The 18,933-nt window shown below is 64.9% G+C and overlaps 1 protein-coding gene across 4 annotated transcripts in view; it reads left to right on the top strand.

Moving 5' to 3' along the window:
• Positions 1 to 18,933, top strand: part of NTNG2 (netrin G2) — a 41,301-nt gene that overhangs the window by 5,643 nt on the left and 16,725 nt on the right. For all 4 annotated transcript variants that reach the window (XM_036420389.2, XM_045575191.1, XM_045575192.1 and 1 more), the window contains one exon: positions 17,064 to 17,707. In XM_036420389.2, the coding sequence (XP_036276282.1) occupies positions 17,064 to 17,707 (644 nt within the window). The remainder of the gene's footprint in view (positions 1 to 17,063; positions 17,708 to 18,933) is intronic.

Below are 18,933 nucleotides of genomic sequence, written 5' to 3'. Positions count from 1 at the left end.
CCGGGGGGACCCCAGCTCCGTGTCCGCACCCCAGGCTGGCTGCCCACCCAGCTCAGGTGAGGACTTCTGTGAATGCTCCCCGGGCAGTTAGCCTCTGCCTCTCAGATTAGTCTTAACCGTATTTCTCCTCTTAAATATTTATCATTTCCTTAAAGTACTGGCGGGGGAGGGCAGGCCGCTCAGTCGTCATTCCCTGGAGCAGCTGTGGTCAAGGCCTGCAGGAGAGGGGATGACCATCGCCTGCAAGCCCACGGCCTCTCCTGACCAAGGCGGCCGGGTGCCCATGGCCCTGGACCTCAGCCCTCCGCAGAGAGCCCAGCACAGCTGCCCAGGTGACGGGTCACCCTCACAGTCCTGAGGCCCAGCAGCCTGAGTCCAGGCAGGTGCCCGGGAGCCCTGGGCTTGGGAAGAGGCTTCCGGCCCCCGCTTTCCTCCTGGGGTGAGGGAGGAGGCAGGGGAGGAGAAGGGCGCCCAGCACCCCCTCCTCGCGGGTCCTTGGTGTCTCGCCTCCGGTCTGATGGACGTAGCTGCTTCATGCCAGGCGGCCGGCGGCTCTGTCTTTGGTGACAGACGTGCGGCCCAGGAGGGTGGGGACGCTGCCATGTTGGGTGGAGGGCAGGCTGCCTTGGGCAGGGGCCTGGCCTCTGCAGGGAGGAGGTCCCCCCCAGATGGATTCCACCCCCCACACCCCCTAGCTGGTTGCAGCTCCTCCAGCAGGGCCTGCTGTCTCTCAGACACGGTGGCGCAGGCACCATCCTAATCCCAGTCCAGGGATTAGAGGTTTTACCTAAATCCTGCCAAGGTCACTGGGGCTGGGAGGCAGCTGGGAACCCACCCCCCAGGCGGCTGGCTCTCCCCTCTCCCCACTGAGGGCTCCTGCTGTGCCATGGTGCTGGGCAAGGACGCAGCCCGCCGAATGCCCAGGGTGCAGTGCTGGCACCCGGTAGGCGCTCAGGGTGCGGTACTGTTATTTGCTTCCATTGTTGTTGTTATGCCCTTGGCGGCTTCCCTGTCTTTTTTTCTTTGCCTCACTCTTGCCAGGAGCATTTCCAGAGTCAGAGCAGGCAGCTCCAACCCCTCCAGCCCAGCAAGGGCTGTTAACCGACCACCAGGGGGCGCCCCAATGACAGCCAGGCTGCCCACTGCCCCCTTAACCCAGCCATGGCCCAGTGGGCCCCTCTTCCCAGGCAGCCCCCCTGCAGTGAGTGCTGGGCTGTCCCAAGATCCAGCCACCAGGAGCCTGAGCCCCAGAGCACCCTGAGAGTGAAGGGGGCAGGGCCAGCGGAAGCTGCTCTTTTCAAGGTTCAGGGTGCACACCCTCTCCGCCCAGGCTTTGTCCTTCAGCAAAGCCCCCTGAGAACCGCATTGTAAATTCCAGCCGGTGAGGAGGGGAGGGAGAAGGAAGACCAAGATAAATGAGTAAACAGAAGCCTATGGCTCTAAGTGCACAATGAGAATTAATAGGGGTGCGCGGCCCGCTGAGGGCTCTTGGGCGAGACAAGGTTTCAACCAGCCTGCTGGGGAGGAGATGCCCCCAGCCCTCACTCCCAGCCCGGCCTGGGGCCCAGGAGAGGCGGGGGGGGGGGGCGGGAGAGGCTTCTCGGTCCTGGGGGGCAGCCGCTTGGACCCCGATGGGATGGGGGTGCAGTGGGCACAAGGAGCATGCTCCCCAAGAGATGGCAGCTGCCGAGAAAGGAAGGGGGAACCTTCCCCTGTCTTTGAGACAGAAGCCAGCCCTGAGCTCCAGGAGGGAGATGGGGCGTGGGGTGGGCATAGCACCAGCCACAGCAGGCAGGTGGTGCTCACAGCCACCCCACAGCTCCCCACGTGCGACCCGAGTGTAGGCCTGGGCTCGGCAGCCTGGCTCCTCGCTGGGCGTGCAGAGTGCCCACCCGCCTGCGGACAGGGATGCAGGCGGGCGTGGCCTGGAGATGCCGGCCAGTGTCCCGATGGCTGATGGTCCTTGGATCTTTCCAGCTAAGGGGGCGGTCGCTGCTGAGGGAGAAACGCACAGAGTGCAGGGGCCTGGGGCTGAGCGGACGGAGCTGGGAGCGGAGACCCCTGCATGCTGGAGACAGGTAGAAGGTTCCAGAGAGAGGAGGCCTGATACCCCAGCAAGAGCCACAGGCCTGGGATCTGAAGACTGAGCCCGCATCCCGGCTTTGGCACTCCACTGGGGCTGGTGACCTGGGCGAGTCTGAAGCTGCCGGAGCCTCCATTTCCCCGTCTGCGATGAGGGACAGCGGTGGCTGGGCCCTCCCCACCACCTCCTCTCAGAACTCCTCCTGCCCATGGAGGGCGTACGCTCTGATCCCCCTGAGGCTTCCTGCTCCCGCCCACTCGGGCTTTTGTCTAATAGTTTCTAAAGATTTCAGAGAGGCCGAGAGAGAGAGAGAGAGAGAGAGAGAGAGAGAGAGAGAGAGAGAAACATCGATGAGAGAAACATCGGTCGGCTGCCTCCTGCTGCCCCCTACTGGGGATCAAACGCACAATCCGGGCGTGACCTCCTGGTTCGTAGGTCAATGCTCATTCACCCAATCTCGACAGTCCTGCTCCTCCCACGGGGACACGGATGGCCTTGCACGGCGTGTGAGGGCGCTAGCACACAGGGGCTTGGTCTGGTGGACGGGAAAGCCGTGACAGCACAACTCTAAGCACACACCTCCCTCAACCCCTGCTTTCCCTTCTCTTGCCTCAGTTTACCCAGATGCAGAGCAAATGGCCCTCATCCTTCCCCCAGGCCCAGGGGTCTGCTCAGCTGGTTAACGCAGGGGCCAGGTGGGCCTTGGAGGCCTCACGTCCCTCCCCACGTGACATTGAGCACCATGTGGTGCCCCACCTCCTGCCCGACCTCCACATTCAGACAGTGTTTCCGAGGTGACCAGCCCCCTCCCCGCGCTCCCCCTGGCCCAAGCCCACAGAGGAGAGTGGGGGCACCCTCCCTCTCAGCCTCCCTCCCTCCTTCCGGCGTCCCTCCCAACCTCCCTTCCTCCCTCTGGCGCCCCTCCCCAGTCCTAGACCTGAGGTCTGACCTCACATCAGGCAGGAGTTGGGAGGAAAAGGGAGATAACTCTTGCAAATCCAAGTCAGCAACGAGAGACACGAAACGGACGTTAGAGACAAAGGCCTCCCGGCTCCCCTCCCGCCATTTCCCCTCCTGGCCTGTCTCCTTCTCCTCCGCCTTCCGTTGCTTCCTCGCTTCTGAGGCTTCTCCGTGTGCCCAGGCTCCCTTGTGTACCCGCATCACCTGTGCCCGGGCTCCCCGTGTACCCGCATCACCTGTGCCTGGGCTCCCCGTGTACCCGCATCACCTGTGCCCGGGCTCCCCGTGTACCCACCTGTGCCTGTGCTCCCCGTGTACCCGCATGACCTGTGCCCGTGCTCCCCGTGTACCCGCATGACCTGTGCCCGTGCTCCCCGTGTACCCGCATGACCTGTGCCCGTGCTCCCCGTGTACCCGCATGACCTGTGCCCGGGCTCCCCGTGTACCCGCATCACCTGTGCCTGGGCTCCCCGTGTACCCACCTGTGCCTGTGCTCCCCGTGTGCCCGCATGACCTGTGCCCGGGCTCCCCGTGTACCCGCATCACCTGTGCTGTGCTCCCCGTGTACCCGCATCACCTGTGCCCGGGCTCCCCGTGTACCCGCATCACCTGTGCCCGGGCTCCCCGTGTACCTGCATCACCTGTGCCCGGGCTCCCCACCCTCAGCGCAGGGGGTGAGCGCACCCCACCTGGGCACCTCCCGTCATGGTTCTCAGGGAGGCGGCCCATTGGGTAGGAGTTTGGGCCCCGAGGGCACAGAGGTAGAGGTTAGCATCCCAGGCTGTGTGACGGTTGACGTGAGGCTGACCTCTCTGAGCCTTACTTCCTCAACCAGAGCTGTTGATAGGAGACACACACACACACACACACACACACACACCCCGGACTGTCACGAGCAGCACCTGGCAGGCAGTCGATGCTCAGTTCACGTGAGCTATTACTCGCCTGCTGTTTGCTTCCTTCCTGGATTGCGAGCTCCTCAAAGGCAGGGTTCAGCTTCACCTCCCGCCCTCCTGGCTCGGTTAGTGCTCAGGATGGGTGGGTAGAAGGGCGGTGTAACCCAGGAAGGCTTCTCGGGGGAGGAGAGATGAGCGCTGAGTCTGCTTCTCTGCCCCGGAGTCCCTGCTCTGTGGGCACTGTGATCAGATGACACCAGGAGTCCCACATGTGACACCTCATTGCACGGGGATGGCTCCTCCCCCACAGCAGACAGGTGCCTGAGAGGTCTGGGGACACCTGAGCGAGACCCTTGCCCCTTAAGAGAGTGGGTTTGGGTCCAGACCTCCTGCAGGGAGGGGAGGGGGCAGTGCAGCTGGAGCAAGGGGGGCGGGCAGGGAGGGAAAGGGGCTGGAGGGGGCATCTTTCCAAAGAGCCAAAGACTTTGAGGCCGTCAAAACCGGTTTGGCTCAATGGATAAGAGCATCAGCCCTTGACTGAAAGGTCCCAGGTTCGATTCCGGTCAAGGGCATGTACCTTGGTTGCGGGCACATCCCCAGTGGGGGGTGTGCAGGAAGCAGCTGATCGATGTTTCTTTCTCATTGATGTTTCTAGCTCTCTATCCCTCTCCCTTCCTCTCTGTAAAAAAATCAATAAAATATATTAAAAAGAAAAAAAAGACTTAGAGGCCCTAGAACTTTCCAGTTAATGTAGCCCCACCATCCGCAGGCTCGTCTTCGTGTGTCTGCATCCCCAGCCCTGACTGCTGGTGTGTTCGCACTTTCTCCTCCAGAGCGTGTGTCTTCTCAGCTGCCTCTGCCCCCACGGGTGACGAGGGAGGGGTGGGCGAGGGGCAGGCGGGCGGCTGCACCCGGCGGATGAGGACTCGGGTGCAGCAAAGGGGCTCCTCCTCCCGCCTCTGGGTGAGGCGCCCGGATAAGGCCCTGCGGCTCTGAGCCTTGCTTTGCTCATCTGACAACGGGGCTGATGCGGGCAGGTGGAAGGAGGCAGCTTGTGCAAACGCGACGAGACAAGCATGAAAAGGCCTCAGCTGGGGGCCTGGCACCGGATGAACCTTCCAGAAAGGGGATTTACTGTCCGTCCTAGGGTTTAGCTTGAAAGACGAAAGGAGGAGAAAAAGCAGAGAATACAGACTGAGGATGGTCCGGACGGCCAGTGGTGTCCTGTGAGGAACAGGCGCGTGGGCTGTGGTCCCGGGGTGGGCAGCGGGTGGCCTGGGGCGAGGGGGGGGGTGTTCTGGCCTGAGGGGCGGGAGGGTAAGAGCAGCGATGGGGAGGGCAGGTGAAGTGGTGTGAGGGAGAGGGCGCGGGTGACGGGGACAAACACTCTCCTGCTTGGTCCCTGAAAGCCCTCCCCGCCCTTAGACCCGGTACTCCGTTGGGGGCGGGGATGTTACTGTGCCATTTGATGGATGAACAAACTGAGGCTTCCGAAGGCCCCCCAAATGGGTCAACCTTCCTCCGTGGGCTCATAGCCAATCTCTAGGGCCTGGGGGTTAGGCCGCACGGAGGGGAGGAGGGACCCGCGGGCAGGCTGGGGTCTGGAAGACCTTGAGCCCAGGCTGGCACAGAGCTGGCAGGCTCACAGGGCTGCTCCACGCTGCACCTCTCGCCCTACCCCCAGGCGGCGCCGCCCCAGAACCGGCTGTGGCTGGCGCTCCGTCCCCATCATGCAGCCCCCGGCCCCAGCCCCGGCGCTCCCAGTGGGACCGTGCCGGCCCCGTGGCCCCCGGGGAGACCAGGCCTCGTCCTGGAGGGGCCCCGACAGTGGGAGGTGGCAGATGAGGCGGACTCCCGTCCCGCTGGGCTTTGGTTTGCGGTTCTGGTTTGTTTCTCCTCAGCAGCAGATTTGCTGAAATATATGAAAATGTGTTTCTCGCTCCCTGAGCTCACGCCAGCAGCCGGCGGGGGGCGGCGTGTGAGAGCAGAGCGAGCGGTGCCAGGCCTGCAGCCTCCTTGCCACGGGGACGCCAGGCCCAGCCTCCAGCCTCGGGCTTTCTCAGCTGGGCGGCCCTGGGCGTTGGCTAGCCCTGTGGTCGGCAAACTCGTTAGTCAGCAGAGCCAAATACCAACAGCACAGCGATGGAAATTGCTTTGGAGAGCCACGTTTTTTAAACGTAAACTTCTTCTAACGCCACTTCTTCAAGGTAGACTCGCCCAGGCCGTGGTAGTTTGTGGAAGAGCCACCCTCAAGGGGCCAAAGAGCCATGTGTGGCTGGCTCTCAAGCCGCAGTTTGCTGACCACGGGGTTAGACTAACCGGATCCTGAGAATCAATCTATCAGGTGGCCAGATACATTCTGGGGTTTGAGGGTTTGCCTTGCTCACAAACAGACCACACAGGGGACCCCAGTGCAGAGCGATAGTGGATAGAGCATCGGCCTGCGGACCAAACGGTCCTGGGTTCGATTCCGGTCAAGGGCATGTGCTAGGGCTCAATTCCCACTAGGGACGTGCAGAAGGCAGCCGATCGATGATTCTCTCTCATCATTGAGGTTTCTCTCTCTCCCCTTCCTTCTCTGAAATCAATAAAAATATTTTTTTTAAAAAACCCAAAACAACAACAACAACACGAAAGAGTGGACTGGAGCCTGGGGAGGCGCCCTCACAGGGACGCTTGGGGGGAAGCGGGGTGCGGGGATGGGGTTGGGGGAAGTGGGGTGCGGTCTGAAAGCCACCTTGTGGGGGCGTGGCCACAGCTGAGGCTTGTTTGCTCAGCTGAGCTCAGGCTGTGCCAGGCCTCTGGGGACAGGATGGGGCGCTGCTCAGAGCTGACCGAGGCCCAGCCCGCACACCGTTCTCCTGCTGTGCCGTGCGGAGGGGTGGGCGGACGGTGAGGCGGGATGGTGGCAGAGCGTTAGGGGTCCCAGCCCGGTCAGCGCCCGCGATGCCCACCCCCCCCCCCATGACAGCTGTGGGTGCATGCGGGTCCGGCCCCAGCCCTCCGCCAGGAGCCGCAGGGAGGGGGCCAGGGGGTACACCCTGCGCTTTCGGGGTCTGGCGCGTCTTCACACGCAGTGCGCAGGGCGGGCACCGGGGGAGCACTCTGGGCAGCGTGTCCCCCGCAGCACCAGGCGGTGCCAGGACGGGTCACCCGGGTTTGCAGCAGTGACACCCTCAGGGCCTCGACCACTGCCCCCCTCCCCATTCTATACACACAAGCCCTTTGGCTGTTCTGAGGGTGGGGAGAGGGGGCCCTTGATCTCGGGGTGCAATGACAGAGCGGTCATCTCTCAGGGTCTCCGTGGAAAGGAATGACACGGGTCCATGTTCGTGGGTCCGTCCAGACCTCAGCCCGGGCTCCTAGCGCTCCCCCTCCTGGGAGAGGGACGGTCCCAAGGCCTGGATCCCCCAGCCGCGCCCCCCGGCCCCCCCGCAGTTTGTCCTGGAGCTCGGGGACCGTTGGGACCCCGCAGTCCCTCATCCAGCTCCCTCCTGCCGCTGAGTCATTTGTCCGCCTGACTCCAAGCATCGACCGGGGAAATGGAAGGAAATGAAACATGAGCAGCGGCCGGTGCTGCTGAAGGTGAACAGGAGGCCAGTGAGGGCCGGGGCGCAGGGCTGCCCCCCACAGGAGCCCCCGGGCTGTGGGTTGAGGATGGGCCCTCCCTCTGCGGGATCAAGAGACAGCGGAGGCAGCGGCAGCAGCAGGAGCAGCAGCTGGGCAAGGGCCTGCTGTCCCTGTCCCTGTCCCTGTCCCCAGCCTGGTGCCAACCAAACCCTTGCCCACAGCGCCGGGCTGGCATGGGCTGGGGCCGGCTCTGGGGACCAGGCTCCCCACTGGATGGGCCGCCAGGAGCTGGTGACCGTGGTGTCTCAACCCCCCTTTGGGACATAGATTTCGGCTGTGACTGGGGGGTCTGAGCAGTCATCTTCCAGCCCCCGCTTCCCGGTGTACCCCGCTTTCGGACTTTCAGGCTCCGGGACGGAGGGGGGACGGGCATGACTCAGGGCAAAGGCAGGGGAGCAACCCCACATCTGTAGCGACACCCCCGAGCAGGGCTCCACCTTCGGAGGTCACAGCCCTTTTGAGAATCCGTGTGCTTTTCCTAGAACATTGAGCACTCACATGTGTACACACACAGGCATACCTGCACATGTATACACATGCACAGAAACATACATATACATGTGTACAGTGCAGAGCTACACACACTTGCAGGGCTCCCAGCTCACCTGTGGGCCTTGGAGCTCAGGAAACCCCGGTTCTGTCTTCTCATAGCTGATTGGCCCCGTTACTGTCTGAGGATTTGCTCCTTTTCTTTAATTAATAAATCAATTAATTCTTTTTTTGTTACTCCTCACCTGAGGATACTTTTCCATTGATGTTTAGAGAGAGTGGAGGGAGAGAGAGAAACATCAATGGGTGAGAGACACATCGACTGGGTGGCTTCCTCCAGGTGCCCTCATGGGGCCACAACCGTGGCACATGCCCTTCACTGGAATCAAACCCGGGACCCTTCATTCCAAGGACCAACACTATCCACTGAGCCACACCAGCCAGGGCAGTCAGGATTTCCTTGATGCCACGCCTTCCTCCTCCTCCTCCGACCAGCACCAGCTTCCATTTATTGAGTGCCTCCTGTATACCAAGCCCTGGATCTGACCAGCTCATTGAACCCTCACAGGTGTTAACACGTATGGTAGATCCCATATTTATACCCATTTGATGTGAGGAACCTGAGGTTCAGAGAGGTTAAGCTACTTGCCCAAAGGCACACAGCTTCTAAGTGGAGGAGCCTGGCACCAACACCCCAGGCTGCCCAAGCCCAGCCCCGTAACCAGGCTGCAGGTGACACTGTCTCAGCAAACGCCTGACAGACAGGCTGGTGTGTGTGCGTGTGTGTGTGTGTGTGTGCATGTGTGTGTGTGCGTGTGTGCATGTGCATGGCCGTTTGTGCTGGGTGAGCGTACCTCCTCCCCAGCACGTCCTGAGCAGGAGGGAGGGCGGGAAGGGCTGCCCTTGGGGACACGGCTGGGCACTTCCTCACGTCCGCCTGGCCACGTGCTGGCTCCCACGCACCAGCTGCAGGGAAGGCCTGTGCCTGGGGGAACCTGATCTGCTTTTCTGGGGAAGGAGGGGGAGGGGGACACACCCACCAACGGACAATAATGGACCTAAAGATAGAACGGAGCGGGCAGCGGGGGGAGGACAGAGCGGGAGAGCCGTCTGCCTGGCACGGGCAGGTCCCTCCCACTTGGGGCCCCAGGGATGTAGCTGCCACTCAGCCTAGGGGACGGGCCTGGCAAGCAGGAGGGTTCGGAGAGGCTGGGAGGCCAGGCCCCTGGAGCTCCCCAGGAAGCCGTGGTTGGCTCGGTGCCCAGGGCCGGACCGTCCCTGGGGGTTGGCCCGGGGCACCCCCAGGCGAGTCTCACCTGAGAAGAGGTGTCTCCTTAGTAGGAAGGGGGTGATGGAGTGGCTGTCTCTTTCCAGGGCCCTGGGGAAGGCCCCGCCCACGTGCGGCGCTCTGGCTGCACCGCGGAGCTGCAGGCTGCAGCACAGCCCGGTGAGCTGGGCTTCGGCATTTATTAGGCTCCGGGCGCAGCTGAGAGCCGCATGCAGGCTTCCCGGGAAGCACAGTCCCTCCAGCCTGGAGCGTGCCGGTGCTTAAATCCAAAGACCAGAGGGGGGGTTGTGCTCAGAACCCTCCCTTCTATCCTGGCTCTGGCTCCGGCTCTGGGGCCTGGCTCCCTTTGTCCCCGGATTCCTAGCCTCTTCCTGAAAGGAGGCTGGCTGGCCTGGGTGGCCTTCTTGCAGCTGCTAAATGTCAGGCCTGCGCTGCCTCAGGCCTCTCCCCAGGCCGGTCTCCTGCCCCCGCCCGCCAGCTGCTGGCCTCGCCAGAGCACAGACCCTCTCCCTGCAGCTCATTGCGTGTCTGGCCTGGCCTCTGAGTGGTCCCTGGATGCGGGGACTCCTCACAGCGTGGCCAGCCCTCTCCACCCGTCCACTCCGGCCCTCCCAGCCTCCTGAGAGCTCGCCTCCCCCAGGGAGCCCTCCTGGATTTCCCCGCCAGCTCCCCTCCGGGTTCTGTCCCTGCCTTTCCCAGGCCCAGCGTGAATGAACGACGTCTCAGGTGGTCCCTGCAGAACGGCCAGCACGCCTACGCGGGTCCCAGCGCTGGCTCCCTGAGGTGTGGCTGGGGGGCGGGCAGCTGGTGGACAGAGCAAAGGCAGCTTCAGCCTCACTCCGTCTTGTCCCTCCCCTTCCAGGGCCGTCATCCCGGGCCTCCCTCCAGACCCAGGAGCCCCCATTGCTCTCCTGGTTAGTGAGAAAGCCAAGGTGCCTGGGCAGAGGGCGGGGGTGGGGAGGGTGGGCTGCACAGGCCCAGGGGCCTGGGGCAGGCAGCCACCCTGAGTGGGGGCTCTGCCAGAGCCCAGGGCCCCTCTGCCCTGCCCGCCGCCCCACCTCCACCCCAGCATTTAAACCAGCGAGCTGCGTCTCTCCTGATAAAATATTTATGTCAGCAGAGCAGGCCGCCCCGGGAAGCTGCCTTGCCTGGCGGACCTCGCTCGGGCTTTTAGAGAGCGGGCGCCTTTCCCCTCGCTAAGCAGTTTCAGAGTCCTGATCAATAACGCACTTGGCTGGGCCTCGGACCCGCTTCCTTCCCCTCCCTCCTGCCCCTGTCCCCGCCCTGCCCCACTTTCTCTGATTCTTTCACTCCTCCTTCATTCTTCCCTCTCTCATTGCTTTTTTTAAAAAAAACAATATGTTTTTATTGATTTCACAGAGGGAGGGAGGGAGATGGAAACATCAGTGAGAGAAAGAATCACTGATCGGCTGCCTCCCGCACGCCCCCCACTGGGGGTGGACCGGGCCTGTGCCCTGAGCGGGGATCAAGCCGTGACCTCCTGGGTCATAGGCTGATGCACAACCACTGCTGCACGCTGGCTGGGCTACTTTTACTATTTTAAAAGCTGTGTGTTAAATGGAAGCGGTGAGCTGTTTCGGTGGGAGCCTCGAGGGGTGGAGGTGGGCAGGGTGGGCAGGAAGGGGGAGCAGAGGCGGCGGGGAGCGGGCAGCTGCTTTCAGGCGGCTCCTGGGCGGACTGGGTGAGGCTGGGAGGGGGGAGGCCCTGGGGGAGGAGCGGGGGGGGGGGGCGTTAGAAGCGTGGACAGCACACCCAGGGAGAACAGGCCCCCCGGAGAGGAGGCGCTTAGAGCAAAGAAAAGGCGGGTGAACCAGACTCTTACCAAACCCCGCATGCCCGGTGTTTGTGGTGATGAGCTCCCCTGCATTCGGGAGGGGGCGGGAGGGCTGGGGGGGGATGGAGAGGGAGTCACTCCTCTTCCAGGCGGATGCCCGCGCATCTGGTCAGTGACTGGCACGGGGGGAGGGGGGGCGCAGGGACCAGCAGGAATGCCTTTCCCTCCCCAGCCTTTCCCAGAAGCCGGCTGAGGGGAGAGGCCACATCTGCCAGGGAAAGCAGACCACCCCTCTCCCCTTTTCTTTTTTTTAAAATATATTTTATTGATTTTGTACATAGAGGAAGGGAGAGAGATAGTTAGAAACATCGACGAGAGAGTCATCGATCAGCTGCCTCTTGCACACCCCCTACTGGGGATGTGCCCACAACCATGGCACATGCCCTTGACCGGAATCGAACCCGGGACCCTTCAGTCCCCAAGCCAACGCTCTATCCATTGAGCCAAACCGGTTTCGGCCCTTCTTCCCTTTTTAAGAATCAAACGTGGGTTCCTGGAGAGCCACCTTCTCTCTCCGGAGCCGGAGCCGGAGCCGGAGCCGGGGCAGCACCAGCCGCCCCTCCCCCTCTGCTGCTGGCTGCAGGGGAGCCAGGCAGCAGTGTTTGGTGTCCTTGCCCCTGACCTTGCTCCCCTGCTAGCCCCGCCCCCCCAGCTCTGCCCTCTCCCGCCCCCCCTCCCAAGGTCGAAGGGCGTGGGGAAGGCCGGCTCCTCTGTTGGGGGAGCCAGAGTTGGGGCTGCCCCCAGCTCCTCTGCACAGCCCTCCCTCCAGCCAGCAGGGCAGTGGGGTGAGCTCGGAAGGGCGCCGAGTGGGCGCCCAGCAAACCCTTCCTCTCCCCCCCACCCCCCATCCCATGGTGGAGGCCCTCGCTCAGCACCCACTGGGCGAACACAACTGTGGGGGCGGGGCGGGGCGAGGGTGGCCCAGCTCCCGCTGTCCTGGGGTCCAGTCTCAGACAGAAGGTTCTGGAAGGAGGCCCCCTGGGCTCCCCACAACGTGGAGACCGGGGCAGCGTGGAGGTTTCACTTCCTTCCAGTGCAGCCAGGTCAGACGGGCTGGAGGCCGCCGGAGATTCTGGGTCTGAGCGGGCTTTGCCCGGAGGTGCCCAGGCGGTGGGTCGGGGCCGGGGTCGGGGTCAGGGTGCTGGGTGGGCTGGGGCCGAGCTGCGGCTGCCAGAGGCTCTCCCTGGGTCGGAGGAGTCCCTGGAAGACGCCTGGCCTGGCTGAGTGAGCTCCAAAGTGACAGAGTCCCAGCCGCCGTGCTCCGCCCTGAGAGGCCTTGGGGCCTTCGCTTCAGCTCCAGCGGGGAAGGGAAGCGGTGGGCTGGGCAGGAGGGCGTTAGAGGCAGCGAGCAGGAATCAATGAAAGGGGGGGGGGGCGTGTGGAGAGAGACACAGAGGGAGAAGGGGAAAGGGAAGGGAGGGAGGAGAGGTAGAGACGGAGCCACAGAGCCTGGCAGGGCATCTGGGATTAGGATGCCCTTCCAACAGAATCTCCATTCCGCTTGGCTAATCATTTCCCTCGGCATCTTGTCTTACCATCAGTAGGAGGAGGTTTGTGGGGAGAATTCCCCGGCCCCGGCTGCTCTGCTCCCCTCTACCGAGTGGCACTTAGACTTTGGGGTGTCCCTGTCAGGGCTCCATGTTTCATGAATGGGGAAACTGAGGCACGGAGTGGGCACAGCCCAGGGTCACCCCTGGGGTTGGGACAGCCTACACCCTCACTCCAGGGCCGTGGTCAGGCGCTCACAGGTCTGCAGGCGCCCAGGCCCCAAGAGTTTCCCCAAACCCAGGGCGTCCTGCCCGGCGAAGGGCACCCAGCACCTGCCTTGTCGTCCTCCCTGCCCTTCGCTCCGCTGCGCCTGCTCAGCACGAGGGAGCTGGGCGCCCTGCCTCCCCTCCGTGCCCCCCATCTGGGCGCTGGCACCCTCCCAGGTGCTCCTCCGCAGATACCTCCAGCCCCAGCGGAGGCTGCAGGGCCGGGGTTCCAGACAAAGGTCGAAGGTGCTGCAGTGGTCTCCCTGGGGGCCCACACCTGGCAGCAGCGCTCTGAACTGTGGGCATCTCAGGAGCGTGGCACAGAGCGGGGAGGGGGTATTCCTCTTCCCCAGACGGCACAGGACCAGTCACCCTCCCCTGGCTCCTCGGTCAGGAGGCCGGAGGGCCAGCCAGCCAGACCTCCCGGGACGCCCCGTCCCGCTGGCAGTGGCTTTCCGCCTCCATCGCCTATTGTGCCGGCAGCTCGTCTGCTGTGTTTGCAGCCCGCGCCCGCCCCCCCAGCCTTTGCACAGGAAACACCGCAGACAGGAGCCGCTGAGACCCTCCGGGGGGGAGAAGCGCGGGTGTGTGGTCTCTCCCCACATTGCCCTTGTCCACGTGGGAGACTTGTTCCCGCCCGGGCCCGGGGGCTGGCGTCCGGCTGGCTGCCCGGCCCCAGGCCCGGCCCTGCCCCTCGCCCGCAGCTGAGGCTCACAGGCTGACCGGGGCCTGCAGAGCCGGGAGTGCAGAGGCGGGCTTCCCATTCCCGTGGTGAGGAGTCTGAGGAGAGGGCCGCTCTGCTCAGCCCCCTCCAGGGCTCGCTGTGGGCGCCGGGGCTGCCGGAGGAGGCAGGAGGGCCCTGGCACGTGGTGCCATCATGATGCCATGGTCGTCACATCCTCCCGGCAGAGCCCAGGCGAAGCGGCCGCTCATCACCGCCCAGCGGGCCCTTCCTGGGCACCAGACAGCCTCTCGCCGGTGCTGGACGAGGGAGACTCAGAGGCAGACACACAGCTTCGGGGACAGTGCTGGGACCCGGCCCTGTGCTTCTGGACCCAAAGCCGTTTCCTTTCCTGCTCTGGGCTCCGGGCTCCGGGCTCCGGGCTCCGAGGGGGTGGCACACAGGCCCCTGAGCGCACAGAACGTGCGGCCTGGCGTTTCCCCGGAGCCGGTCCCCGCCCTCCGTTGGGGCAGGACGTGTGTTTTATCGGCTGGTGAACTGTCTAAGAAACGGTCGCTGCTTCCGGTATCAGGGGTTGGCTCCGGGGCCATTCTGAAAGGCGAGAGCTGTGCCTCGAGCTTCCGGAACCTTCTCCCTGTGCGGCCGCTTCTTTGCGCCGCTGCTTCCTGATGCAACCTGACCTCCCGGGAAGCGGAGGCGCTGGCCCCCGGCCCGGCCTCCGGGCGCTGTCAGCGGCGTCAGCGGAGGCGGGAGGGAGGACCCTGTCCGGCCCAGCGCTGCCAGCCCTGCGGCCAGGCCACACTCCGCGCCTAAACGGTTAAGTGGGATCCCGAGCCGAGGGCGGAGGGAGGAGGAAACACAGCGGGAGGGACCGTGGCTGGCGACGCCTGGGATTTATCTGTTGTGCTCTCTGCTGTGAGGCCGCTCGGCAGCCGGCGGGCGGGGACGGCTGATTCATTAGTTTCTGACCATCTGCTTCTCGGGCTGGCATCGGGCGGGAGCAGCCGACCCGCAGGAGAGGGCAGCCCGACAGCAGCCGGGTCGGAGCCCCTGTCCTCTGCCAGGACCGGCTGTGTCAGTCTTCCCAGTGACAGACAGGCCTGGGAGGCTGGGGGGAGGGACCCCGTGTCCCCCCCCATTGGGCACCGCCAGGAGGCCGGGTCCGGTGAGGGGCCGGAGGCCGGGGACAAAGAAGGACCAAGGTAAACGGAGGGGGCGTGGGGACTCCCGGAGCTGAGGTTGACAAGAATCATAGCAACATTCTATGAGATTTATGAATATTAATCTACTAATTATATTAACAACTAAGTCACGTAACAACAATCTAATAAAAGCCCAGTGACCGTGATGGCGGAACGACCAGAATGACCGGTCGCTATGATGCGCACTGACCACCGGGGGCAGACGCTCAACGCAGGAGCTGCCCCCTGGTGGTCAGGGTGCTCCCACAGGTGGCGCCCTCAGCCAGAAGCCGGGCTCAGGGTCCCCCAGCTGGAGCCCGAGGGAGCTCCACTCCAGCGGGTGTCTCAGGTGGGACGCCAGCGTGCCGGACTCCCTGAGACCGTCCAGGACAGGAGCCGGCGGAGCCCAGAGCACAGCCCACGCACAAGGAGGCCAGGCCTCAGTTTCCCCTGTGCCCACTGAGGGGTTGGACTCAGGAGGGAACCCCTTCGGCCCCGAGGTCTGTGGGTCCTGTGAGTCCCTGGGCTGGAGGGTGGGGTGGACAGGCAGCCTGGGGGTGGGGGGACCAAGGACAGCTGTTTTGGTCAAGCGCGCTTTGAGGGAGCTGCCTCGGCGAACCCAGACCGGCCGTCCCCTGAGGAGTCGGGGCCCAGGGCCTGGTCCTCCCCTGGAGGGGTCACAGTGGGGTCCTGAGCGCTCAGCCCCTCTGGAGAGGGCGCCCACTTCACTCCCCCTGCCCCCCACCCCCGCCCGGGCTGGATGGCTCGCTTTTGAGTGAGCAGCTTTGTCTCAGACCCAAGCCGCTCGTCACCCCGCGAACGGGAGGCCTGAAATATTCATCAAAACGCCGCGAGGGGCCGGCGCTGCGGGCCTTGGTGACAGGCTTGGCTCTTGATGAATAGATGTGGCGTTTGGAGCTGTTCAGCTGGACAGCAGAGAGCGGAGGACTCCCCGCTGCCCCCTCCCACCCACCCCTCCTGGCTTAGGGGGGCGTCTGTTACAACGATGAACCCACAACGCGTGCCTTTTCACTGACCGCAGTTCACACAGGGTCCCGGGTGTGGCTGTGACAAAGGCCCGCTGCCATGGACCCACCGTGACAGCCCATCCGGCCCCTCCCTGCCCTCAAACCCGCCCCTGGGCAGCCTGTGCCGGCGGCATTTGGGCTCCGCATGCGCTCACAGGGCCGGCCAGATGCGGGATGGATCTGAGCTGCCGTGGTGGGGAGCCTGGCTGGGCGGGGAGCAGGCGCCAGCTGCCTCTCTCACCCCCACCCCCACCCCCAGGAGGGAGGACTGTAAGCAGAGGGGCCAGGACCTGCAATGCTAACCAGCGCCCCCCACTGGGCCTGCCCGGAACGTGCCAAGGACCTAGAACTGACTTGCCCCAAAATGCACCCCCTTGAGGGGAACCCTAAACACTCAGCACCCCCAGGTGCCCAGCTTCCGCATGAGACGGACACAGGGCTCTGCCGGGACAGGCGCGGCCACCACACTCTGTGCCACCTGGGCAGGGCCGCCCCCCTGAGGCCAGGCTGCCTCCCCGGACGTGAGGACAGCGCCCGTGCTGCGTGGGGTGGGAGGCGGGAGGCGGGAGGTGGGGTGTGGGAGGCGGGAGGCGGGAGGCGGGAGGCGGGAGGCGGGAGGCGGGGTGTGGACCGAGAGAAGGGAGTTGAATTTGTACGTGAGATCGAGGGCCAACGTGTGTGGTGAGTGGCCTCCACCCTGTGCCTGGGGCAGCCACGGAGGTAAGTTTAAGGGCCAGGAAGACACTTCGGGGAGGAGGCGCTCAAAGAGGAGCTGTGCAGGCAGACAGAGCGGAGGGCAGGGCCGGGGGAGAAAGTGCCGTCTGCAGAGGCTCAGAGGCGCGGGCAGTGGGCTTGCAGGCCGGGCTGCTCAGTGGGTGGCGCCCAGCAGGTGGGGATGGGGCTCCAGGCACCGGGGTCTGTGTGCTGAAGAGTTAGCCCTCCATCCTCCGGGCAGGGGAAGCCGGGGACAGTGGAGAGGTGGTCCACACCCACCTTGATGGTCTCCACATAGAGCGAGCCTGCTTCCGGGGCTGCCTCCATGTGACAGCCTCTGCGAGCTCCGGGGGAATGGGTTCAAATCACCGGCCCAGGGGGCGCTTCCTGGTGCCCGGACGCGGGACAGCACCGGGCCCTGTGACCTCCGGCCGATGCCTGGACTCGCGTGGGGCCGGGCTGGGCAGCAGCGCCCACCGTGCCCCCTAACCCCGTCCCCGCAGGAGAACCCCTACCTGTGCAGCAACGAGTGCGACGCCTCCAACCCGGACCTGGCCCACCCGCCGCGGCTCATGCTGGACCGGGAGGACGAGGGGCTGGCCACCTACTGGCAGAGCGTCACCTGGAGCCGCTACCCCAGCCCGCTGGAGGCCAACATCACGCTGTCCTGGAACAAGAGCGTGGAGCTCACGGACGACGTGGTGGTGACCTTCGAGTACGGCCGGCCCACCGCCATGGTGCTGGACAAGTCCCTGGACCACGGCCGCACCTGGCAGCCCTGGCAGTTCTACGCCGAGGACTGCGCCGAGGCCTTCGGCATGCCCGCCCGCCGGGCCCGCGACCTGGCGGCCGCGGGCGCGCACCGCGTGCTGTGCACCGAGGAGTACTCGCGCTGGGCCGGCGCCCGCAAGGAGAAGCACGTGCGCTTCGAGGTGCGGGAGCGCTTCGCCATCTTCGCCGGCCCCGGCCTGCGCCACATGGACCAGCTGTACGCGCGGCTGGAGAGCGCCAAGGGCCTGCGGGACTTCTTCACGCTCACCGACCTGCGGCTGCGGCTGCTGCGGCCCGCGCTGGGCGGCACCTACGTGCAGCGGGAGAACCTGTACAAGTACTTCTACGCCATCTCCAACGTGGAGGTCACCGGCAGGTGAGGCCATGGAGGTGGGGGGGGGCGTGAGCCGGGGGCTGCGTGGTCCCCGGGCGTGACCTGGCTCCTGGGTGCTGCCCGGTGCCGGGATGTTACCGCCAGGGCCTCCCCCAGGAGGGTGGGGCGGGGGTAGGTGGGGGTGGGTGGGGGGTGACAGGCATCGTCCGTTGAGCCCAGGCTGCCGCTGCCCACGGACCTGGGAGACGGGAGAGGCTGAGGGCCTGGCTGTGCCGGGCGGGCTGGGGCCCACGCCCAGCGCGTGGCGGTTGGGGTGCTCTGTTCCTGTCCAGTGATGATTCAGGAACAGGGCGCTGTGTCTGGGAGCCCCGAGGCCGCCTTCAGAGCCAGGGTTTGCTAGGAGGGCCCCAGAGCCCAGCAGAACTGTGACGGCCACAGTTCGCTCACGACGAGGAGCGGTGGAGGAGAGCAGCCGTGCGGCCCAGGCGGAGGGCGGCTCCAGGGCCCCCCGGGCCGGCGTCCCCTCCCCGTCGGAGAGCCCTCGGCTCCACAGCACGGATGTGCGAGGACACGCTCAGACTGTGCCAGCCGGGGAGGCCGCCCAAGCCTGGCGTCAGGGTTTCTGCCTGGGCTGGATCGCGTGGGCACGGCTCACTGCCCCTGCTGGACCTTGGCCGCCAGGCCCTGACCAGAGGCACAGCTGATACTGGTGCCCAGAGCCCCCCCAGGTACCCCCGATTGGCACAACCGCCTGGCGTGGCCCGGCGCACGGCATTCCAGGCCCCGAGGTCCCCCAGGAGCCAGCGCAGGGCCCGCTTCTCCTTAGAAAGCGGCGTGTGGACGGCCAGCCTGGCCTGGCTGCTCCCAGCTCCCCGAGGAAGTGTCAGCATCACTGGGAAACTTGCTGGAGACGCACCCCACTCCTCCTGCCCCCGCTGCCTCTGAACGGGGCAGGGGTGGGGGGCCGCCTGTGCTTCCCTGAGCGCCTGCGTGCAGGGCGCACCCAGGGTGGGAGCCTGCTGTGACGGGTAGGAGCGTGGACCGGTATCCAGCCAGCCCGGTTGGGTCCCAGCCTGCCCCCTCCCCTCCCGCTGTGGGGCCAGGACCTCCCCGGCCTCCGTTTCTCCACCTGCAGAGCAGGGATCAGATCATGCTCCTCTCGGATCCGAGTGAGAGTTATCGGGTTCCTAGGAACAGGTGCGTGCCTGGCCCGCACAGCACGTGCTCAGAGTTTGACCGTGTTTGTGGGTAAAATAAGCGGAGGTGAA

This window comes from Pipistrellus kuhlii, unplaced genomic scaffold (assembly GCF_014108245.1).
Source record: "Pipistrellus kuhlii isolate mPipKuh1 unplaced genomic scaffold, mPipKuh1.p scaffold_m20_p_68, whole genome shotgun sequence".
In the NCBI taxonomy this organism is placed as follows: Eukaryota; Metazoa; Chordata; class Mammalia; order Chiroptera; family Vespertilionidae; genus Pipistrellus; species Pipistrellus kuhlii.
This window is presented reverse-complemented; position numbering and strand designations above follow the sequence as displayed.